This window comes from Haplochromis burtoni, unplaced genomic scaffold (genome assembly GCF_018398535.1).
Source record: "Haplochromis burtoni strain Fernald_Lab_line unplaced genomic scaffold, NCSU_Asbu1 Contig_143, whole genome shotgun sequence".
In the NCBI taxonomy this organism is placed as follows: Eukaryota; Metazoa; Chordata; class Actinopteri; order Cichliformes; family Cichlidae; genus Haplochromis; species Haplochromis burtoni.
In genome coordinates this window covers 872,625-899,072 of record NW_024582504.1, presented here as the reverse complement: position 1 = coordinate 899,072, position 26,448 = coordinate 872,625, and the positions used below count along the sequence as shown (strand labels likewise).

At 37.5% G+C, this 26,448-nt stretch overlaps 1 protein-coding gene across 6 annotated transcripts in view; it reads left to right on the top strand.

Annotated features, from left to right (window-relative positions):
- nrxn2b (neurexin 2b) overlaps window positions 1–26,448 on the top strand; it is a 687,884-nt gene that overhangs the window by 102,763 nt on the left and 558,673 nt on the right. For all 6 annotated transcript variants that reach the window (XM_014336560.2, XM_014336561.2, XM_014336563.2 and 3 more), the window contains exon 3: window positions 18,905–18,925. In XM_014336560.2, the coding sequence (XP_014192046.1) occupies window positions 18,905–18,925 (21 nt within the window). The remainder of the gene's footprint in view (window positions 1–18,904; window positions 18,926–26,448) is intronic.

Here is a 26,448-nt window from a genome sequence, read left to right as displayed (position 1 = left end):
GCCCCCCCACCACCTCCACAGACACACACACACACCCTTTATGGCAGGGACAAAAGGAGGAGGGGGCTGGAGTTTTAAATGAATAAATAAAAAGGTCATGTCAAGCCATTTTCATAAAAGCTCATTAACTTTTATTTGCTCAAAAAGATGTCTGTGTAATTAGAATAACAGAGATTGAGGTAATAAAATTACAATAAACAGTGGTGGTGTGGAACCAAAAAATAATAAGGCAGAGCTCACACATGTCACAGACTTAATTGCATATTATTGACAGGTGACCTTTGGAGGAGATTGAGGTAGATCCTCAAATATGTTTTCTATGGTTGAAACTTAGTTTGTCTATATGACTGTATGCATATGTGTGGAATATTTGTGTTTAGGTGCTCCTTGTGTGTTTGATCAGGGGGGATATGGTAACTTTTGGTTCTGCTTTGATCTCCAAATATTAAAATGTTATTGCCCACCAGTGAAGAATTGGAAATATATATTGAATTGTATATTATGATTGAGGAATATGTGATCAAATGTATGTTTAAGACTGGAAAATGGCGATCGATTCTCAGTCAGTTTAATTAACCACATTGGTATTATATCTGAGACATAGGCATAATGGTTTCAATCTTACAATAATTAGCGAGAAAAATGAAAGTTTTATAGGTGAAGTCATATGGATTTACTCCAAAGTCACAGCAACACCACCCATGTGTTGTTCCAATACCTCACCTTTATGACTTGCATGAAACCTGGCTCGATTCCACAGATACGAGAGAGATTTGTCAGCCTCCCTGTTTGTTCACTGCGTGTGCTGATAGCCTGGCAGCTTGTTTGTTTGTTTATTCCCCGTCTAGGTCAAAGCTGATGCCCTCTGTTTTCTTCTCTGCCTTTTTACTGTCTCAGCAAGCCCATGAATCCAAGTGTTTCGGTGTTAGTCCCCAAACACATACATGCTAATGTTGCATAATTCAGTTCTGGAGTTGGGTGCACAGTTTTGAAAAAGGTTGGGAATGAAATGAACCTTGGTTTGATGTAACCTTTGTTAAAGTGAAATTGATCAGAAGATGCTATTTTTATGACTTATCAACATAAATCTAACAGCTCTTTGAGAGTTGCATGCCATGGTTAGCATGGCAATGATCCAATGGCATGCTAACCATTGCTGCAACATTATTGTCAGCTTGATCAGCTCCACTGCATTCATCAGTGGTAATGCCTTTTTCACATCAAGTTTAATTCCACTATGTTTAGCATGTTTAATATGATGCACCATTTCTTATTAGCTTTGTTAGCGTTTCAAAATTTAATTGGGCTTGGGTTCAGACTTACCAATGGAAAGTAGGGGTGGGGGAAAAAATCGATACTGTGTAGTATCGTGATATTTTGTTTGCTAATAATGTATCGATACAGGGACAGCAGAAATCGATATTTTGTTACAAAAAAAGTTTTTGTGGACTGGAACATGCTCTGACTTCAGACCATGTTGATCCTTTTTCTGAGCAAGAATCCTGACATTCCTTCACTGTCCAAATGTGTTTAACTTTTTTTTTGGCAGCAATAAACATGACAGTTTACTTATTTTAATTTAAGACATGTTTTATTTTAATTAAGTTTAAAACTTTTTTATTTAATGTAAAGTTATATTTTGTCTTAATTTACTTTAAAATTCTTCAGTTGCTGAAGGGGCTGCATAGTTTTCATAAATTGCATAGTTCAGAATAGCTATAATTGTACCAGATGGTTGCATTCAGTTAAGTTGGACTAGACTGTAATACAAACCGTTCAGTTTGTCAACAATAAAACTGACTGAAATGAGAGAAAGACTGAGTGTGAGACTTTGATATTAGATAAAATGAATAATGATAAAGTTTACCTTTATGTACAGAATCTGAATATCGCAAAATATTTATAAAAATTGCAATAATATCGTATCGTGCGTTAAGTATTGTGATAATATCGTATCAGGGGATGTATGGTGATTCCCACCTCTAATGGAAAGGTGCAATCAGTAGTTCATTTGTATTTGTATTTTTCTTTTTAACATGTTTGCTCTGTTGTACTAGACCCGATCATCTCCATACAATAGAACAGCGTTATTACTGATCTCCACAGAAGAACAAGCTCTTGCTGGGCCTTGCTTCTCTAAAATACCTGATCCATTTTCAGATGTAAAATCCCACGTGGGTTACGAGAGTGTGCAGTGAAACCTACTTCAACCCAAGCAGTAGCGTGCACAGAGATAATGTAGGTCAACACACATGCACATAACTAGTTGTAATGTGCATCAGACGCACACACAGTATTGATTTACTGTCATCGCCTTCGAGGCAGGTGTGCTGCCTTCTAAAACCTTGTGTTTTCAGCAGTGTTTACTTTGTGAATTTATACTTGGACAAAGCAGCAGTATTTTTGGCACAGCAGTGACTTAAACATGTAGCGGCACCTAGCAGGATGGTTGACTAGGTGTTGAGACCGTGACGCAATCATTGTGACAAAAGCATGTTTTTTTTCATGCTTTGTGTGTGTGTGTGTGTGTTTTCAAGGTCAGGTGTTTGGGTGTGTGTTTTTGAGGGACTGTGGTGTTTAGGGAGATGATACTTATTTATTTTATTGTTTTACTTGTATTTACTTGTATTTACTTTTTATTTATAAGTTTTTGTCCCATATCTGTCTGACAAAAAATAGCATTAACATATTTTACTCAGTATTATGCTTTAATTCAGTAACTTATATGATTAGATTTTTTTGATATTTTTGCTAGAAAGGTTAGCTTATTTAGAAGTTAATCGATGTGGGATTTTTCTAATGGACTCTCCAGTGTGTAGAAGTGCACATGAATGGATTGTGGTTTCCCCCACCCTTTTTTCTTATATTGTAAAAGCCAATTATATTTAATGTCATCAGTCTGCTGGCAGGTAACGCAGTTCAGCTTTCTCATTTAGTGCTTTATCATCCATAAGAACAAAGATGCATTTACTGTGACCCCACACTGCAGTACGCAGTGCTGTAAAAGTCTTTGCCTCCTTCCTAATTTCTTGGTTTGTTTTATGTTTTGTTTTGTTTATGTCTCATGTCTTAAATCATTAAACTAATTCTATTATTAGATGAGGGGAACTAGAATAAATACAAAAATGCAGTGTTGAAGTGATTTCATTTATTAAGAGAAAAAGGCTACTTTTTACTTTTTGATACTTAGACTTTATCAGAAAGTAATTATTTTCTTCTCCAAAGGTATGAGAAGATTTTTCAGATTTGCAGAGTAAAATAAAGTGTCCTAATACCCATGTTATGAAAGCAAAGTTTCTAATAGTTTTTTGCTTTGTGGAATTAAAATTAGTTGCCCACTTTACCTATTTCTGTCTCAATGTATTTCAGGTAATTTTCAGGCATATCTTTGGTATTTATTCAGCACTATGCGGCACTATTCATCATTTAACTGCTGCCTTTTAAATGCCTGCCTGTGCCACTTAACACAGAACTGATGTTCTTAGGTTCAAATAAATAAACTGCCCCTCCCTCTTCCAACTTTGTATTTAATCCTTGCACTGTGCATTGCTCTGTTTTAAAATCCCTTTGTCCTTGTAATCTAGGGATGTGCTGCTCAGCACCTTGGGGCCACACTAGGCAGTTCCAGACAAAGTCACATTAGCTCCTCTTGACCTCACAGCTGTAATCGGCTCTGGGGAGAGGCAGGTGGTTGGTGTTTTGCAAGAGTCCCATGTTTAACGATAATAGTTGTGCAAGCGCAAGGCCGAGATGGAGAGCAGGGAGGCAAGCATTCCAACAGCTTAACTGGAGATTACAGCATCAGCATTTGACTTACAATGCAACCCAAAGGATTTGACTGACATTAGCCTATGCTGACTTTTTTTTAACATTTGGGATACATTAAAGATTTGGAGTGACTTCACTGGTTAGTAATCAGAAATGCTAGGACTGAGCTTTAGCTCTCCATCTAAACACACTTTCAAGGAGGTAGACACTGTCACGTTTTTTTTGTAGAGTCGCTCGATAAGAATGTGACATTCTGTGACATTTCAGTTTCGTTATTTCCTTTCTGTTTTGTTCTGTTATGGCAGGAGTTGGTTCATTTATTTATTTATTTTTGGAATGTGCAGGCCCATGGCAGAATCCTGCTCTGAGCATGCCAGCCCTTGTATATTTTTATTTTAGAGTGTAGAGTGAGGTGTTTTCCTTTATACTGTACATTTTGTAAAGGTCTGTTACAGAGATGGGCGATGTGTAATGGGAATTGTCAGTATTATTTATCCTTTGGAAAAGTACAACAATACCAGCATGCTGTTATAAGACTAGGGAGGCTGGCTAGCTCAATCCTAACTCAATCAAGGATCATCAACAATTGTCACTAAATCAGACCCTTTAGTCTTCAGCTTCTCTTTCAATTCATTACAAGTGAATGAGTTTTTATTGGCGTGACCATTTTAACAGGGACTTGGGGAGCGTGTGGAAGCTTGTAAGGCTGGATCGACACAGGCAATTTACGAGGGGATCGACAGTCAACTTGAGGCCAGAACCAGCACAAAACAAATAGAGCCAGAGAGAGTGAGAGATTAAGAGATTTGTCAGCCCCCGTCCCCACTACCAACCCCCCCACTCCACTGTTCCTCCTTTTTATTGTCCTTCCATGTTTTTTTGTTTGTTTTCTTTTTTGCGTGTTATTTTTCCTCAGCTTGTTTGTCTTGCTGTGCTCATCTCCCTTCGGTGTTGAATTTTGTGGTCTTCCTGGCTGCTTCAAACATTTTTTTTTTCTTCAGATTTTCAATGGAAGTCTTTCCCAACAAATTGTGATATGTAATACAGCTGAGATGAATACTTAATCTCTATTATCTCATCTGTTCTTTCATTTCCCCGCATATTCTAGTATTCATAGTGTCTTGACAATCTAAATACATGTAAAATGTAAAGCAGCACTAGAAGACACATTTGAAGCTTCTTAAGCAAGTTATTAAACAAAGACATTTCAGAAAAGAGGCTGAAGCAAAAGAGGCAAGAAAAAAACCCAACAATCATATGACCCCCTATGAGCAACAGTGGGAAGGAAAAACTCCCTTTTAACAGGAAGAAACCTCCGGCAGAACCAGTCTCAGGGAGGGGCGGGGCCATCTGCTGCGACTATTTGGGTTGATTGTTGGCATGATTTGATTGTATGAAGAGTAAAAACAAAAAGTTTCTCTGAGAGTTATCATAAATAATGTTGTCTTTTAAAATATATATATTATTTTATTTTATGGCGTGCCTATTCATTTTGTGTTTTAAAGGGAAAGATCCTGTTTGGACATTTTACCATTCGTAAGTGGTAAAATAATGATTTTAGTTTGTATTCATTCATTTTTTAAATGTTTTTTTAATTTTCTCAAATCACATTTTCCTGCGCATCACAAATAATTAAACTCCAGATTTCCAGGTAATGCGTTTTCTTTTGCTGTTGTTATTTAAATATGTTGCGTTATACTCAATAAATGAAAAGGTGGTTGGTTAAGTTTTCCCATAAAATTTAATTGTTTTTAATTCATGACTTGCATCAAATTCTGTTACTTTCCCAGTGAGCCCCCCCTTAAAAAACAGTCTTATTATCCTTCTAATTTCACATGTGTAATAATAAGCTGTCCGCCAAGCCTTTTTGCATGTCATATTGCTGTCTTCATATTAAATTCCTCTCCTTTCCTCCCACTCCTCTATTTTGCTATTATCTCCACTCACTCCCCTCTGCTCTGTCTTCCTAGCTTTGCAAAGATAAGATTTGCCCTCCCTTGTGAGTTCTTGGTGTCGATACTAATGTGCTGCTGCTATCGATAAACTGTCAGACCACCTCCTCCCTTTCTGCACCATTCCTCTCCTGACCTTCCTGCAGCAATCATACAAAATAATTAATGTGCTACGCTACGTCCCAACTACTCCGTTCATGCTTTTACCCTCTAATTCAGTTACTGTATATGGAAAGCAAATGTCCAATTGAAAATTCTGTCTGTCACGAAGTGCCAGAATTAAAAAAGAAAAAGAAAAAAAGATATCTGTCAAGTTTAATTTTTTTTTTAATTTTCCTCTGGATGAAATTTAGAACATTGGGATTGCCAGACAATGTGCTCTCTGAAATCCCTTTTACAGTTTTTCTTTGGTTTAGCAGTTTGTATGCACATGACTTTATATTTGCTCTTATTTATGAACTGTGAGAGGCTAAGTGGTGCATTTCTCAAAATATTTAGCACAAATATCAATATACTTAACGTAAGTCATTGCAGACAATGCAGCGACCTCATGTATATGAGTTTGATAGTTACTGGGCACCGATAAATGTAAAAATCAAATGTTGGGTTGGAAATTTATACACGAGCAGGTGCAAAGGATGAACAAGCTTTGATTGTGTTTACCAGATTTGTTGTTTCACACCCAGACTACTGTGTAAAGATTAGCGTACTTTGAAATAGTTGGTAATAATGTGAAAAATGCGTGAGTTTGCTTCTAAGATTCGTTACTTAGAGCCAGTTAGCACATTTGGCTAAAAGTCGCATTTTAATGCAGATTTAAAAACCGAGGCTCTGATATGACCTGTGTGGATAAGTGTATTTTTAAAACAGAGTATCTGATCTGGCATAACAGCTGTTCTGAGAAGGAGGTAAAAATAGTTTCTGTGTAGATGTGCTGTTGGCATCAACATGCTATGAGCTATGGTCTTTTCAGGCCATTCAAATACTAAAAGTTTGTTTCGATCCCTCAATTCCACAGTTTCTCATAAAATAAACAATACCTGGTCTGCGTTGTCTTTGCCAGGGGTTTTATTGAGATTTTTGTAATCATCATCATCATCAATGCCATTGTATTTTAAATGTCAACACACAATACTTTTAAATTGGCTGCTTTATATATTTTTATGGCTGGCAGCATTGCCCAGAAACGATTGTTGCTGAAATGATTTTCTGATGCCCTTAATTACCATAGCTGTTTTGATTGTGGTCAATTTTGGATGAGATACAAGAAAATTCTTCACTGTAGACCGTTAACTCATTTAGAACATTCAGCAGATGATTCATTCCCATTTTCACATTTTATTATAACACTGCCTGGGTTTGGTTTGAAACAAGATTGCTGGATGACATTAATATAGAAATATTTCTTATGCAAACATCTAGAGGATGATTTTAAACTGAGTGCTGTCATTAATCCAGGAAGTGACTCATTCCCTCTGACAGCAACATGAAAGATATCCAAATTAAAGTAACATTTAAGTTAGCACCACATCACCTGATGCTACATCTTTATAAATGTCAAGTCCTGCCTGCCTGTTCCCAGTTTATCTCACATTCTGTTGCATCTCCTTCTGTAGTTTTTGGTGTTATCTGTGGGTAACCTTGATTTTTGTTTGATTCGTTTTCTTTTTATTTATTTTTCCAATCAGGAGCAAGTGAAGGCAGACCCAAGGATTAAAACTTAATTTAAGTCTAAGATTAGTCTACAGGTTGTACAAATAAGTGCTTTCATCAAGATCATTGATTACAGACAGCAAGAAAATAAATCAAGGAATAAAGTTGTCTAATAATTTGTGTCTATTAATAATTTTCATCAGGTAAGGGAGAACAAGTTTACACTATTAAAAAAAACTATAGTGATTCTTACTCTGCCAGGGATCTGCCAGGAAAGGTGACGCGAGAGTTGATCAGCAGCTAGATTTCATACCTGTTGATCTGCAATCTGCTTGGAGCAGGTTAGGTCCACAGCAGGAGTAATCGTGGCAGTGTAACCCAGTAAGAGGTGACCCACCTTCATAGTACATAAAATCCAGCGTTAAACTTAATGTTCCCTAGATAAGATGAAATTCTGCTTCATAGTCCAGGGCTCTTGAACGTGATATTCTACAGACGGTACGGATTACTGAATAATACTGTGATTCATTTGTGCATTCTGTTTTAAAAAAAATATTACTATTTACTTACATTGCTAAGTTTTGGTCTAAGTACTGCTGCCATCAAATTCCAAATGACTTAATAATTTTCTTTAAATGGTACATTTCCAAGCTTTAAACATTTGATTATATGACTATATGTTCTATTGTGACAAAAATGTAGTTTTATGAGATTTGCAAACCATTGGATTCTGTTGTTATTTACATTTTAGTCCCAACTATTAGGGTTATAGTATAGTTCTTCTTTGGAGAATTATAAAGGAGTTCCAATTAGTCCAGAATTGTTTTTTCCTCCCTATTGATGTAATTAACAAAAGGCATTATATAAAACTGAGTGAAGCAGGTTAGAAACAAATCATTAGATCACACACACACACAAACAGACAGGCACAAAAAACATGGTAGGAGCAACATTAGGGCATCAGCTCACTCAGTCAGGGGTATGGTAGATGGTAGAGAAATGGAGCATCAAGCATATCACTTAATGTGTGTTGATGCAGCTTTGCTCACAGTTGCTGGGCTCAGGGGGAAGTTGAGTGGCTGCCAGCTAACAGTATGTGACATCAATGAAGTGGATCTCCAACTGCTGATTGAACCTAACTGAAAGTGTCATCCTGGTGAACTGTGTTACCACCTTATAGCATTATAAATGTGCATAGTTTTAGCTCTGGGAATCCTGGTGGAAACCAAATCTTGAACAGTGATACCATTACACTTGAACTTAGAGCCCCAAATAAATAAAACATTGCTGCTGTCGTCTTTATGGGGATACAGATTTAAGATGCTGAGTCAAAAGTTTGAAATGTCACTTGTTTTTCTTTGGACAGTCTGGAATCATATTGGAGTCGCGCTTTTTGCTTTAATAACAATTTGAGCCGCTACTTGTCAGTTTTATAAGTTTGGGCTTTATCTCATGTGCTATAAAGTAACTATGTAGAAGAAAAAAAGCTCATATTTGTACCTACTTCTGTGCTTCATAGCACTTTCATGATGGTTCACATTGAATTTTACTACAGCCATTGTTTCCTTGCATCAGTTGTCAACATGTCATAACTTGTTGGACTGGATTAGTTCAACATCTGGCTTTTGATTGATACCAATGTGTAGAAAAGTATGCACTGAGGCGAGCATAAGTAGAAGTAAAGGGGGAGTATAAAGTCCTGTATTAGTAGATCAAATGCTGATGAAATTGCTCTTCAGCAATCGGAACAAAATCCTGTGTGTTTTTATATTTTCTATATTTTATATTTTCATAATCATACAGCCCATGTTGTAGTGATTTGGAAGATGTAATCTGACAGAGGATTTGATAGCGAGGTACGGAAAAAAACATGATCTTTCTCTATGTTATTAGATGAGTTTGTGATCATGGAGATTTAAGGAGCAATGGACGCAAATCTCTTTTGGGTCACCTAGAACAAAAATTAGAGTACAAGAACTCATTTTAAAAATCTCTATACAATCCGGCCATCTATTTCAGAAACATTAGTCTATAATCATACATGAATGCACTTATACAAAATCGTTGGTTTAATTCATATATGTGTAAATGTATATCTGTACATACAATTAAATAAATAGATTTATAGGCTGAGAAAAAAAATCTTTCTGAAACAACACCAGTGAATGTCAGGTTTTAGCTTTAGTCCCCTCTGAAAAAAGTGTAATAGCTCGCTAGTGCTTACTAGAGATGCCATTTTACATCATTGTTGAGCAGTCATTCAGGGAGAAAGTCACTGTAGTGTAGAAGAGGCAGAAATACCCCACTGACAGGAGCCTTATCAGATGAGAATGCCAAGCAGCCACAGGATATGTTGTGTTTGGATCGCGTGGTGCCATGCTCACTTTTAGTTCATCGGATAAAACTTTGTATGCTGAAAGGTTATTGTTTCCATACACAGCTTACCAGCTGCTCTACTGTTTGGAGCTTGGTAGATGGAATTCTGAGAAATGTAGAATCACTTACTGTGTAACAGTAAAAGAAAAGAAGACCTGGATTGCTTTGCATGTAAAATGATTTCCTGCAAATGTTCCTGGTGGTTTGAATAGCTAACGTGTCCATAGCCCATAGTGTAGCCAGTAACAATATTGTAACACTGAATGACGGTTCACCACTAAAAATGGAACCACGTACTGTTAGAAAGAGTGAATTTGGGAGTTTTATGTGGTTGCCAGTAGCTAACATAACAACAGCCGTTGTTGCAGTGACTCCAGTCATGCTCTGAGACAACTTTGACTATTGCATGGACATGTGCCATGTGACCGGAGGGAATTATATTGGAAGTTTTGGAAGTAAAACTTTATATTCAGCCATATATTTTAAAATTTAATGCAAGCCTCTATGTCCATTACTGTAAAAATATTTTCAAATAAGACAATAAGATTCTTTTTGATACTCTGCATGAACAGTGATGTGAAAAAGTGTTTGCCCCCCTTCCTGATGCCACAGCATCTCATTTGGATTCAGGTCAGGACTTTGACTAGCCTTTGTTTGCTTAAGCCATTCAGAGGTGGACTTGATGGTGTGTTCTAGATCATTGTCCTGCTGCAGAACCCAATGTGCTTCATCTTAAGGTCATTAAAAGAAGACTGGACATGCTCCTTCTGTTCTGGTAAATAAAAAAAACAAAAAGCCCCAGACCATTGCACCACCACCACCAGATTTTACTGTTGGTATGATTCCTTTTCTAAAATGCTGTTTTAGTTCTATTCCAGATGTAATGGGACTCAAACCTTGCAAAATGTTTTTGTCTCATCAGTCCCCAGAATATTTACTCAAAAGTCTTGTGGATTGTCGTGACCGCAAATGTGTGAAATGTGCAAAGAGTCTTTGTGTTCTTTGTGGTCAGCAGTGGTTTTCTCTCCCGTGGGTGCTATTTTTACACAGTCTCTTTCTTATTGTTGAGTCATGAACACTGACCTTAACTGAGACATGTGAAGCCTGTAATGTTGTTCTGGGTTCTTTTGTGACCCCTGGATGAGTCGTCAGTGTGATCTTGGAGTAATTTTAGGCCATTCACTTCAGGGAAGCTTCACCACTGGTCCATGTTTTTGCCACTTTTTTTTGTCAGTTTGCATCATCTTTGCTAATTTGGTTGATTTCATTCTTCTCTGACTTCTGCCCACCCTCCCCCTACCCGTGGCTGAGAAACACACCATAGTGTGATTCTGTACGTCCCTACTTCATTGTAGGAAACATATTAACATGTGATGACAGTGAATTGTGTTTGCCAGGTATAGTACCACAGTTGAATTTTCTTCCTTCAGAAGCCAGTCTTTATTCCCAGTCACATCATTTCAATTCAATTCAATTGTATTTATACAGCACCAAATCACAACAACAGTAGCCTACATTGTAAGGTAGACCCTACAGTAATACCTACAGAGAAAAACCCAACAATCATATGACCCCCTATGAGAAAGCATTTTGGTGACAGTGGAAAAGAAAAACTCTCTTTTAACAGGAAAAAAAACCTCCAGCAGAACCAGGCTCAGGGAGGGGCGGCCATCTGCCGCTACTGGTTGTTGCAATTACTGACCAGCAACCTAATTGCTCCATTAATAGGTTCAAGGAGTCTTCATGCTTCCAAACTTCTACTGTCTTGTGGTTATTTGGACTGTTCTCCTCTGTGAAATACTCAAAGTTTTAACAGTCATTTTGTACTTATACTCCACATTTAAATTCATTCTTAAAACACTTGCTTAGAATGTTCTTCCTTCTATAATCAGCTTTTTTGCTCCATCCTAACTTTTCATTCTGAGAAACAAACAATGAATCTAGATAGTCCAAACATAAAGTCTTCATTTAGTCAAGTTGCATTTTTTCAGTATTTATTTTAGATGAGTTTTGTGTTTTCACGTGAGTCATATTGTATATTGATTTGCTAAAATCCATTCCCCTTACAGACTTGCAGGTTTTTTTTATTGATCTACTTGACCATCAACAAATATTCTCTCATTCTTCTTTCTCTCCAGTTTACTGTAACAGTTTACTTTAATGTATCATTTGAACTTCTGGAAATCAAGTCTGTCTTGTTTTCCAAGTTACAATAGCTAATTATTTTTCCCTAACAAATTCATAAAAATATTAAATGCTAAAATTACTGTAGTATTATCCACTGACATGAGTCACATCACAAACTCAGCTTTACTTGTATGTTGCACACTGCAGTATACAAGTAATGATATTTATTTGCATTTTCAGTGTATGTTTTATTCCTGTCTGACCCTGTCCTTATTTGACATTACTTAGAGTCTCTGATATCTTACTCGTCCTCTGACTTTAACCCTCAGCACTGTAATGACATTGGCAGGAGAGGTAGTGCACCTCTCCTCATTTTAAGTTATTACCTTTTCCTGACCTCCCTCTGAAATCTGCTTTTGCTTTATGACTCAGCAGTGTATCAGGTTACACTCTCTGTTTTATACTACAACAGAGGACCTGTGGGTGGGTATGACTTATCTATAGGGCATATATATATAGCTGAAGAATTTTCTTAATGTAGAACATTTTTTGGAATCAGATTCATTTTTTACTCTTGAATTGGCAATTTAGACGTGAATCAGAATAGACAGAGGTAAACAGTTCATAATATAATATGTGAAAGCATAAAAACTACATATAAAATAGCTACAATGACACCGATTTTTGACCACTCGAGCCGATATTTGCAGTTTTTTCTTCTCTGTTTGGCCTGTTGTTATTCGACGTGGCTCTGTGGGTTATGTTAACTTGGATCCTTCCATACACACACACATGCACTGTATTAAATGCAGATTGCTGTATATGTTGTGTTGTTGGATAAATCAGTCAGTTTCTGTATTTATTCGTTTTTTTTTTAATCCGGATAAGGAAGATTCACTTATACAATCTTTGCACATTTATAAGGTGACTGCTTTGTGTTTTGCTGTCGAGATTTAGTGTGAAATCTGCCAAGGCTGTGACTTGTGGATTACCTTGTCACTTGGATAGAAAGTTTCTGAAAATGTGGAAAAGTTGAGGACAGAGCTATCCTTTGATAAAAAAAGAAGACAAACAAAAAAAACACTTTCCTATTCATCTGCCTATCTTCCCCATATACTCTTGTTTCTGTTTTTCACCAATGCTGTCATTTTCTTTCCTCTCTCTTAACTCATGTCAGAAAGCCTTAGGTGAAAGGACTTTTGCTTTTCTCATTTGGCTTTTAACACTTTACTTACGTGTGGCATAGTGCTGGCCACAATAATGGAGTTTTAACTAGAGTTACTCATGAGTTTGAAGAAAAAGCTGACAACAAAACAGAAAGACATTTAAAGTCAACTTGCTCTATTTTATGTACAGCTCAATACAAGGTATACTAAATGTGGTACCGTGCAGTAGAGCTGCTGTCCAAAGCATTAAGACCTCTTAGCCGTTATTACCTAAAAAGCAAAGCAGCCTCACATAAGCATTGTGCATCGCAGCACTAGTCCACTCTCCTCTTGCTGTTTTATGACACATTTTGTACAGAGTGAACTGGAAATAAATGGACACATTAGCTAATCAAACCACTTTGCGGTTGGAACATTTGCAAGTGTATATTTTTAGTAGCCAGATGTAATTTGACATTTCTCATACTTGCACTGGAAAAACAGCCCATGTTGATATTTAAATATACAAAGTAACTGTTATCTTACTGTAAAGATGATTTTTTTTGTGTGTGTTCACAAGAATTTAGTCAATACCGTGCTCTTGTTATCACTATAATTATTTTATTCCTTCATACATCAAGATTCCACTCCCCTGTAATAATTCATAATTACTTTCTTTTATGCATCTTAGTTATTTTAATTTGCAGTGACAGATGGTTTTGTAATTAGGTTAAAAAAATACTAAAAACAGAAATTTGGCATACTGCACAGAGATTCTCAGTTTCAAACCTTGGTTTTTAATGTGAATAACTGCATCTCGGTGTGGAATGAGAGTGTCCACTGCCTCTGGCCCAGTGTCAACTGGGATGGACTACCCCCTGTGGGAGTAAAAAAAGTAGTTAAGAAATGGTAGATTTTTTTTTATTAATAACATATGTTTATTTATTTTAGATCAGCTTTTTATTTCATCTATTCCTCCAGCCATTCTCTTCAACTTATCCAATTATATTTAGAGTTGAAGTTGAATTATATACAGTGTGTGTGTGTGTTTTAACATAAAGATTAACAAAGAACTCACTGAATGCTGCTCTGTGAACAAAAACAAAAAGCATCCTTACTGTGAATTCTCTGTAATACAGTTCGTGCAGTTTATGTTGTACACGTGTCAAGTTTGTGTGGGCACATGCGTCACTCAATGTCTGTATGAATTTTAATTAGACTTTCTGCATGCAAGTGTGACAAAGATTTACAAGCTTAACATCTTGTTGCCATAGATGTTAAGCTTGAACTCCCTCTGTGATAACTTCTTGATGTGCCTCAGCCCTTTATCTGTAATGAGAATGTTGTTCTGGAAATTTTGATAATTGGTTTTGAAACAAAGTCAGCAGTCACAATAGACGGTTTTTCTCAGGATATGCACAGTTTGATTTCCAAGACCATATTTCTTATTAACTCACTGAATGTTTGCTTTCAGAATAATGCTTAAAGTCATTCAGAAATCATGCAACACGTTTATTTTGTTTGTTTTGGGGTTTTGTTATTGTTTGTTCTTCTGTTCGTCCAGATCAAAATAATTATATACGGTAAATCTTTTAAGCATACCTGGATTTTGAATTATTTAACATGGAGATAAATTTGTATGTTTGTAACTGTAACTGTGTTTGAACTATGATGTACAGTACCTTGTATACTTATATCAAACCAGCAGTTATGTAGCTTCCTCCATGTGCAGGGAAATAGGAAGATAGAAAGAGAGAGAGGCTGTTTTTCATTGCAGGCATGCTTTTCTCCCCTCGGTAAATTCTTTAGTTAGCTTGGTAAGGATTAGGTCTGAAAAGTCTCTCATTTGCCGCCAAAGCCCTCAGGGATTCATTGGTGAAGACATTCAGCTTCTCTACTGCTTCCCTCTGAATTTAACTTTGCCATTTATTTATTTTTATTGCAGCCCACGTCTGATTTGCGCTCTTTTGCATTTTGCGGCTGTCTTTATGATACATTTAAACTTTTTTCAGCTCTTTGTTGCTTGAGGTACTGTACACTAATTTAGAGATATTGGACTGTCAATTTGAATGCAAGTGTACATTTCAGCATTTGATATTTATTTTAGTTTTGTATCAGGTTTAATGAGAGTTAGTATAAAGAATTGCTCTCTTTGTTCTAGATTTTTATCCTAGATCTTATCCTGTAAGCTCCGCCTTTGCGCATGGACAAAATATACCTAGAAAAGATTTGATCTGAAAATTGTTCACATATCCTTGTGAATTACAAGCACTTTGGAAACACTTTGGAAATACCAGCTGAGTTAAAAGCCTGAGGCTATGTGGGATACACCCTAATGGAAAACAGCTCGGGGATAAAGGTAATGGTTGGTACAGACTACAGGAAACTGTAAATGGGATAAAAGACACAAGCTCAAAAGAAAGAGGTACATTCCACCAAGTGTCTGACTGAAACCATTTTTCTTCCCCAAGGCTAAATTGTGAAATATTTCGACTTGAAGCAAAATAAATGTCAGGCACATTAGAATGAAACTTTAAATGGTATGGATAATCACCATTTCCTTTAGCATTGCCTCTTAAGGCATCCTTCTTAATTTTGACGAGAGATAAGAAGAATATCAAATGTTGGAAAATATTTAATATTGATTCTTTGTGACCAACTGATGTTAATTAGAAGAAGCGCTGGAGCTTTTTGACTCATATAAGCTGTTGTCAACACCAGAGTTAGGACCCAATAAAGGTAATTGCTCGTCCTTGTAATTGCTCGAATACAAAGCTATGGCTTAACTTTGAAACAATTGAGATTTTATATATTTATATATGCTATTCCAAGTTAATTCAGTTCCAGTGTTGAACTTCGACTATATACAAATCTTTCTCATGTTTTTGAAAAAAACACAGTTTCTCCTTCCCTCCCTTCTCCCACTATGTCGGTGGAATGGAGTTAAAACTTTAAGCAGTTGAGCTTAACAGAGAGAAACTCTTTCTCTCTTTGACAGAGAGAAACAGGGATGACATGACAATGCAGGATGAGGGACTGTGTTCAGAGATGAGTGGAGGGTAAAGGCAGAGTCATGACCAATGATGGTATAAATGACCTCTACTGTACATCAAACATCATTTTACTTCAGCTCAGAAGATAGACAGGAACACATGAGGATAACTTATGAAAGACAGGATGATGGGCTATGATCAGAGATGAGAGAGAGAGGAAAAGCAGGGTCATGGCCAGTGATTATATAAACAACTTCTACCCTGTTTCAGACAAACGCTGTCCCAGTGCTTAAGCTTGGCAGATGCTCTGTCATTCAAGAACAGTTTTCAATTGCTTTGTTGGTGTGTTTATGGAAAGTGGCTATTGTTGCTCAATACAGTGAACTAAACTCAGGTTAATTTAGCAACAGGGATGCATAGGGAGATGTACATGAGCGTTAGTGTTAAGTAGTTGGTATCCAACCTGTTATGGAAGGTGGCATTCAAAGGAACCTTGTAATTGAAGTCTAATACTAGAAGTTGTATAAATTACGTGGACTTCCATACTCATGGGTAGTGCAGAAAATAGATTTGTCCTTTGCAGTTGCGAAATTAAGCATATTTTCAGATTCTTGACCTTTTTGGTTTTTATAAGTTGTGATAGAAATTCCTGTGAAGATACTGCATGCTGCTTCTGCAACAGCTGCACATTGCTTCTGCCACCCTCAAAAAAAAAGTGCCAGAAAACACACTGAACCACTACGTTGTTGAGTCACATTAAAATATTATCAACCAAGCTACAAGTTAATGCAGCACATCACATAAAGGCCCAAGCTCACAAGCCACAAAAGCAGATCAAAATGCCAAGCTCTCCACAGGGATGCTATGGTATTAGGGGTGGGCGATATAAACGATATACGATAGAAACGATATAAATTTGGCTAACGATCGAGATTTTAACTATACCACTCTATCGCGATAGCGCATGTTGATGATGTCACCTGTTTTGGTCGAAAGCATCGCAGTGACTACAACCATTATCATCTGCAAATTATGCCGACAGTCATAGCAAAGAGATGAAGCCCTTTTGAAATATGGGGAAAGCCAAAAACTGCGCTTCCTCCACTTCCCTAACATTGATTCATTAATGTTGAATTCTCTCGCAGCTGCTCTATTCCCATGTTGTTGCAGTATATTAATAACTAACCTCGTATTGTGGATGAATAATCTCAGTTGTTCTCCTGACTGAAGTTTGGCCCGTGTATAGCATCCTGCTATGCGATTGCATTTGTCCCTAACCACCAGAATCCCTCACGTTAACTTCTATCGAGTGGAAAAAAAGTTGGCGTTCATCCTCCAGCTTCACTGTGCTAATGTTATGCTAACATAGCTGTGTCGCTAGCAATCATGTAGCACAACATTATATACCAGGTAGTCCAACTTCAGTAACCCTGCAAACACCACTGCTGTTTAGTTTTCTGTCTTCATTTATATCGGAAGTGGCAGAGCTGTACGTTTTAATTCGTTTCAAAAATCTCTCAGTCAGAACATGGTATGTCATGTTTAGGTGGAAACTAGCGAGCTAACTTCCTGTTAACTTCTAACTCCGTTAAATTTAATAACTTCTGTTTTCATGGATACCTGGATGTTAAATTTAATTGGTAACCTGGTAAAGCAGCAACGCTGATGATTTAATTAAAGATTAAAGAATTTAGCCCGTTTTTAACTCTCAGTGTTCGTTTGACTTTGGGACCTGAAGGGGACGGAGTTTTGGACCCAGATTACTCCGCGAAGCTCCTTACTACAGCAGCCGTAATGGTCTGACAATCCATCAAGCAGTGCGGCTTACCAAAGTTGTACTAAAACATTTTTAACAGATTTCTGCACGCCAAAATCGGTTCGAGGTCAGTAAGCACAACCAGAATTCATACATAAGGCACACTCTTGATTTTTGAGAAAATTAAAGGATCTTAAGTGTGCTTAATAGTGTGGAAAATACGTTATACAGAAGAAAAGAATATATCGTGATATATATCATTACCGCACATGCTTCAAATTAATCCCAATATGAATTTTAGGCCATATCGCCCAGCCCTATATTGTATGCTTTTTTTTTTCTTTTTGGGTAGCTTCTCTTCTTCTAACTCAAGAATGCAGTTTTATTTTCTTGTTTTACAGACTGACCTCTTCTGCTCCTGAACAGTGGTTTAGTAGAACAGTCTGAGAAGCCATTGGCTGCTTTTCATTGTGTCAGTGTGTTTGCTTATTTTCCTCAGTCACATACGTACGGAAAATCCAAAAAAACAGATGACTCCAAGCAGCCAAATAGGAAATACTTTGTTCCATACTGTTAATCTTAAGTATGTCAGCTACTTATAACATGTGAAGATGCAAGCTGGTAAGATCTACCTTTAAGGTACACCTATGTTTCCTGCTCTAAGCTCCTACAAAAGCCTCCTCTCTCCTCGAGGGGCATTTAAAGTATTAGAAGATCCTTGATGATGGAGGAACGCGTGAAATTTCTGGATCACAGGAAGAAAAAAGACATGAGCAAGCATAAATTAGCATAATGAAAAGGACCTACTGTTTTTCATTTATGAAAGCCACTGAAATGAGAGGAACTCTACGTACAGTGGACTGGTTGAAAATATTTCTGTTGGAAAAATCAATGTGCAGCTGTGGAATTATTGGGGCATCCACAGCCTTCTAAGAAAGTCAGTAGATTAAAGACTTAACCTTACATTTTCTGGGAAAGAGAGTAATACATTTTGCTGTCAAGTCTTCAAAACTGGACGTCTTTATGTTTTATCCATGTTTGATGAAATTATGGAAAAGCACGTGCTTGGAAATATAATATTGACTTCTTTCTGTTCTATTTCCCTTTTCCATGCAATCCGTGTTCACCCTGAAGCTGAAGAGTATGCTGTTGAAGGTAAGACTGATTTTTCTCTCCTAAGGTCCTCTGATGGCTTCTCTTGATGTTCTCATAGATGCTGATTCAGGTTGCTTCTAAATGCTTTATGCCATCCCTCTGTGGAGGGGCATTGTCAGTTTGGACTGCGGTTATAAGTGACTTCCAGGGGCCGTAATGAATTTTTTTCTGTATGAAATACACGTGATGGATGCGCACCTGAAACTATTCCTTATTTTTCTATTATTATTATTTTATCTTGTCTTTCTTCATTTGTTTTCTTTCTTTTTTTTATAGTTTATCTCTAGAGAATATGAACATGCTTGTATATGAAATTGTCAAGACAGCTGTTCTAACCTTGAACCAGTCTACCCATTAACAAGTTATTGTTCCAGTTCACATGCCATGACAAGGTGATGACAAGCTGCTGTCTTCACATCCTTTCCTGTCCCCTACAAAGGTGAACAAATCCTGCTGGTTTAGACCCCAAAGGCACCACATTAGCCCTTGGGCCATGAAGGTGCGAAGCCAGTGCTGAATGTAGAAGACATTATGGATACATCAGTGTCTGCTGATCTTTCTGCAAAATGTTGCCGTCCAGAGGTTCACCCACTGGGTGACTGGATCTTTTTTTCAGTTCAATCAGACACTGAAACTGACATAAACAGGCTTTTTTTAAATATGCATCCAGATATTGGCATCTAGGTGTGTGTGTGTAAGTGTGTGTGTGTGCTTGCATGTATTCTTGTTGCATTTCCTCTGTACTGAGTTTGAGGTGATGGATTACCTATCACAGAGCTTGATCCAGCAGGGGAAATCACTATGACAAACACCCTCTAGCTTCAAGTTTTCTTTAAGCTGAAAAAGTTATGCTGCAGTTATTTCTCAATCTTTATTCTGAATCTGAGTTGTTTATCTTGTGGCATATTGGAAATATAGAAACTCACATCATAGAGCCACTTCAGTGTTATTAGCTATCGCAGTGGGTTCTGTTAGAAATCTGGTTCTGCATGATATGCACTTGATGTGTGCACTTGTGAACAGCGTGAAGCTGACATTTTCTGTTTGTTCTTATATAATGCCAGCTTCTTGTTGTTCTGTGGGTACATGTCTATGTATGAGTGAATCTTGTCACCAGGTGATGGATAAATGTCAGGAGGAAGGTTGCAAACAGCAGTAAATGATGGCAATCCTACATTTCCTATGGAAGCACTGTCAACACATCCTACATCAATCGACAGGCTCATGTAGGATGTGTTGAGGGACACACGAGGTTTGATTAAATGTCTTCATATGATATGAATATGTCATTTATGTTTGTATGCGTGTAAATGAAACAATGTGATGTAATTTCAGAAGCCTAAATAAGCCCAGGGTAACAAAGCTAAATATTTGTCTAGGATATTTAAAGAAGATGCAAAGATCTTTGCACATCTTACCCAGGCTTCTGAATGCTACTACCTGCACCTGAGAAATAACCTGATGTAATAGCAGAACATTTGAAGTTGGAGGAAATCGAGTTTTGCCTTGAGGTTATGAATGAGAGAAATGTAATTGGTAACTCTGATGGCAGAGAGCTTGAATATGCTGACCTATTTAAGTATGTAGACAGCTTACAGGACTCTGGGTTCTCTGCACAGTACAAGTCAGGTCAACAGCCAGTCAAATTAATTTCAGGTTAACAGTTGATGTCAAGTTAACCCTTTCAGCACTGTTAGTTTGGATTTGTAAATGTCACAAGTGCTAACATAATTTGGAGTAACTGGTATAGCAGTTTACACAATCATATGAATAAGCAGATTTTTGTTTGTCTTTTAGAGACTTCATAACCAGAAAAATCACATTGATGTAAACACTCTATATGATGGAAAGAGGGATGCAATGGAGGGAAGCTGGGAAAGAGGAGATGCAGAGGGTATTGAAAGGATGCTGAAGAAAGTGACTGGTTCAAGGAAAGGTTGACTCCTGTGAAGGGACTGTGGGAACTTCTGTTAACTGTCAAAAAGTTAAACAAGTGAAACCTGACTCTCACAAATATGTAGCTCTAAGTTAAAGTGATGCCTAGTGCACAAAAGAAGCAAATAATCTGGAATCCTGTCACAGCAATGTAACATAGCCCTAGCAAGCATCTGTAGTTTCACCACTCATTTCAAGTATGTGTGTGATATTTCTTTGCACAGTTGGTTAAGCATCCTTTTATTATGTTTGCTTCCAATGATTTGTGATGGAAACATTCTTGTGCAGAGTTCTGAATGTTTTCTGTAGTACTGTGACCCTAATATGAGCCATTCTTTCAGTTTTGAAGAATATAAAAAGCCTTGGAGTTTAATTTTCACTCATAACTATATCCGGGGTCAGAATACATAGTTTGTTTAGATCGTTGTTAAACTGAGAGATTTTAAGTTATAAAAATCTTAATCAATTTGTCTGTCTCAGTCACTTTAATTTAAAAAAAACAAGGAGCCCGGGGTATTGTGTAGTAACAAGACTGCCTGATAAATTCATTTAAAATAGTCTATTGTCAGAATTTTTTTCTGCTATTTTTAGGGCTTCCCTGTGACTGCACTTGGTATAATTAGTGTTGGTGACCATGGGTTAAAAGGTTGGTTGAGATTGATGATACAAAGAGACATTCAAAGCCCGGTGGGAGGCAAGTATCCCAGGAAAGGTGGATGGTGGCCCTCGCTCTTACACTGTAGGTCCTCGATTGATGATGTGTCAGCAACACTGACCTGTTTTACTGGAAAAAAGGCCATCAGTGTACTCATAACCTAGCATGCCCTCCCATAGAGGACTGCATGTATGATATATTGTTTCATTATGTAAGGGCAATGTTAGCTCATCATCTGGTGCAGGTTTTCAATAGAAAGCAATAAAGAAATGGAAATTAAGTTGAAAGCTGTGGTGGTGTAATTTAGATTATGACATAGAGTTTGTCAGGGGGAAGCCAATATTTTCAAAACACAACCTACAGTGTGTCTTATTTGAATGAAATAAGCATTTGATTCCCTACAAAGCAGCCAGAATTCTAGTTCCTACAGATTGGCTATGTTCCCATGTGGTACACAGATTATAATCAATCACTTACAAATACTCTTGATCTCAACTAGTTATGATTATAAAGCACACACATCTACAGAATAAGTTTCTTCCATTCCAACCTGTTCACCACCATGGACGGGACCAATTAACCGTCAAACGACGTCAGTGACAAGATTGTAGACCTGCGCAAGATTGGACTGGACTACAAGACCATCAACAAGAAGCTTGGTTTGAAGGTGACTACTTTTGGAAGAAATTCAAAATAAGCACCAGTCACCTGTTTTTTTGGTGCTCTATGCAAAATCTTGGCTTACGGGATAAAGATGACCATGAGGTACCTGATCGATCAGCCCAGAACTACATAGGATGAGCTTGTTGGAATACAACCACCAAGAATATCATTGGTAACACATTGTAATTTATTCAAATATTGCAGCACCTATAAGATCCCTCCTGCTTATGAAAGACACACGCACAGGCCCGTGTTCGGTTTTTCAGTGAACATGTAAATGATTCACAGAAGGCTTGGGAGAAAGTGCTGTGGAAACCAAAATGAAACTTTTTGGTATTAGCTTCATCTGTCTTGTTTGGAGAAAAAGAAATGAGTATGACCCAAAGAACATCATCCCCACAGTTAAGTACCGACATGGAAAGATTATGGTTTGGGGCTGTTTTCCTGCTAAGATTACAGGACAAGTTCACTGCACTGAGAAATTCTTTTTACCAGATCAGATGAAGATGGGTCATGGATGGTTCTTCCTGCATGACATTGACCCAAAACATACTGCCAAGAAGCTAATTAAGGACATTAAGATCATGGTGGGGTCTAGACAGTCTCTAGATCTCTATCCTATAGAAAATGTGTAGAAGGAGCTGATTTTTTGTGTCACCAAGTGTCATCCATTTAACATGAACATGGCTAAGAGACAAAATAGCTCATCTACAAATGGACAGTAGCAGATCAAATGTATATCTGACCTCAGACACAGGGCTTTCCTTTCAATGCTGATATTAGACAATGTGATCATGAAAAATGATCATTTCTCCCCAGGTCATGCGGCCCTTCAACTTAATCTCACCCCTGGGGAAGGGGAATAACTACTTTTCCTCAACATAATGAATGGTTTGACGTTGGCTGGAGATACAGGATTACAGATTTAAGTTGTCCCTGTAGTTATAGGAGATTACTTTGGATCATCCAAACCAGATTATGGATTTTGTTCTTGTTTGCTCAAGAGAAATAAAACTAAATAATAGAAGAAAAACTTCTCTAAACGTGTGTGTGTGTGTGGGGGGGGGGGGTGCGTATCCCAGGGGCAAAGAGACAAAAAACACAAAGTGAAGCAAATATTACATGTACCGATGTCATTGTGGTATTAACCTAGATTCATTTTATTCTCTGGAAAAAATAGTGTTTCTTCTACATAATTTATATTCAAATTCCAGTTAGTAATGTTGTGCCAAGTATGACTGGCTGACTGCCTGACTAATTTTGCTATTTAAAACCCCCACAAAAGTCACACGCCACATCTTGTGATTTTTATCAGTCAAGTTGAGTTTTACTTAAATTAAGGTCAGTACAATAGCATTAATAAATTCTTGCCTATTTCCTTTTCATTTGTTTAAAATTAAATTCAATTTATATTGTCTTGCTGGTTGTCCATGCCACAGTTGCACTGCTTGTGCACACCGCAGTTTAATATATAAATTGGGACATGGCAAAACAGCAGGATTGCCGTATATGCAGATGTACACAAATATCTTCATAGTTATCTTCATTCAGTGGTTAAACAAGGCTGTTGACTTTGGAAGAATGCTATCTAGCTTATTCCTCATAATCAATCAAAAAGAAGAGACAGAAAACAAGCAAATGCAGACCCACAAAGTCAGAGTGGAAGATGACCAGTGACAGTGAGGATGAAATGGAACTAAATGGTGTCTGTCTGCTGTTGAGAAATTGCTTGGAAGCCTTAAGACAGTGGGATGCCTTGATGTTCTCTCTGCCTGCCCAGCCTCTGCCAGATGTTGCAGTAAGATTAAGCCTTCTCAGGTCCTGGAGGAGACAGAGTCCAGCCATGCCTGTTCTGAAGACACATTAATTTCACCCCACACACAGCTGCCTTTTTCCCTCTCTTTCTATTTTGCGCTTTGTGATAACAAAGTCTAAAGCGGTGGAGTGGGCATCCCCTTGTGAACAACTCCAGATGCTTCAGTGTCAGCATGCATTGCCTTAGGCAGTACTGTTTGCCAAGATAGAGAGAAATGGATTGGACAATGCATGGCCTGCTGCGCTGGTGCCGCACTGTGTTTATGCGTATACATGTGTGTTGGTGAGGATTTTTCTCCTCTGCTTGAGGTTATTTTGCTTCCCAGTCTTGTACAAAATTTGTGAAACATTTACATAACGGGTCAAATGATGATTCTGCTGTGGTGTCAAGATGTTCTGTGAATCATTACTCTGAAAAGTCCATCACCAATTCAGTACCTGACCATATGGTGATGGTCAAAATGCCCAAAATGTGAACTCACAACCATCCCATTTTAATTTAGCTTGGATTTAACTTATATAGCATCATATAGCATCTGTGTTCTTTTGAAACCTCTTAATGATTGTAATCATCATAAGAGGTCATAGAAATTAAAAGTCAATCATTTAAAGTCAAATGATTCACCAGAACTGCACTGGTTGGAATCTGCACATTAAGCACACTGGGGAAGCTATTAAGAGATTAAGATAGGTAATACAATAAAACATAAGCACCCTAGTTATTTCTGTATGTAGAGGTACTTCAAAGCATGCATTTATGCTGTGTGTCTGCTTGTGTATGTAGACTGGAATATATGCAGAAGCTGACACATTCTTATTTTCCACCTGACACTGTTGTCACTTTCGTAAACAGATTGTTCCACAGCTAAAGTCAAAAGTCACTGCCTCATATATATTTTTTTCATTCTCTCTACACAAAACTTATTATTTCCAGGGTGTTAGAACATTTCTGTTGTACCTGTATCCCTTTCTGAATTCAATTAGGCCATGAAATGCCACAGACTGCAAAGCTACAAGTCCGTGCTGAGCAGGTGACACAGTGAGAGATTGCATTTTAGCAGAGCCCGGTGAAAAAGTCCATCTCCCACCCTTCCCCCAGTTGACAGAGAGTGCTATGAAAATAAAAGCACTTTAACTTCCATCTGGCTACTAAACCAAAATGGTGAGAAAATTGGTAACTGCCACATTTTTCGCCTTTCTCACAGGGGCGTGCCAGCCCTTTTTTATGTGAAAATGTATTTCCTCCAGCACAGGCTTACCAGTACTTTTGCATGTGTATGAGATGATATACTTGTATACTGTATATTATCCCACTTATACTCATACAGGTGTTTTTCCAACACCAGGACATGACTTAGGGCCTTAGGCAACCTGGTTGCTTTGTTGTTTCCAACAAAGCAACCAGGTTACAGTCCTTACTGTAACACTAATGCATTTTCTCTGTGAAAGTTCAGATGTATTGTTTGGGGGATCCACCTTGTATTTGTTGTTTAACATTAATTTAATAGGCCTTGCGATAAATAGATGTTGGAGGAATGAGGGCACAGTGGAGGAAAATGTCTTGTGAAGTCAGGATCAATACGCTGGTGAAATGAATGAGAGTGAGCAATAAATGAAAGGAAATGGAGAATAGAGACATTTTCTCCTCATCCCGCTCTCACTTTTATAATGAGAAAATAGTAATGCTTGAATGGGCTTTGCTTCCGAAAACCTCCTTCTACTTGAATATGAAGCAATTTTCCTTTTTTGTGTTTATCCCTTTCTCATCTTCTGTTTTTCTTTTCTTATCTTCTCCCTTTGTAGGCTCTGCAGTACAGTGCAAAAGTCTGAAGTTGCCCATCATTTCTTTATCCTTTACCTCCACACAGATGTTCTTGTAACTGTTTTTGTTTGTTTGTTTATTGCTTTTTTGTGGTTCTAAGCAATTTTCTTTGGACATGGACTACTTTTTCACTCATTTTCAATCAAATCGTTATAACTGATTTTTATCAGAAGAATATATAATTTATTTGGTTGTCTCTATAAAAAAGGCACCATAAGTCAACCACACAACACTGGATGAACCAGTGTTGTGTCTAACAGACAACTTAGCAAAGAACCTATTTTTAATTGTAGCTTTGGGTAGATATCTAGAGCTAATGACCAGTATCTGAAATTGTCTGTGAAGGTTCTCAGTCATCCAGGTCCTTGTAGTCTAAGGAGCTTGGAAAGAAAAGCGTCTGGACTTCTTTAAGATGCTTGAAGATGTTTCACCTCTTATCCGAGAAGCTTCTTCAGTTCTAAGGTCAAATGGTCCCAGATTTAAGCCCTGTGAGGGATATGGACCCCCTCTCCACCATTTGACCGTGGAACTGAAGAAGCTTCTTGGATGGGAGGTGAAACGTCTTGAAGGAACTTACAGTTTTTTACAGCCGCTAGGACACATTTCTCAATACTTAGGTCACTTTTGCAAAAC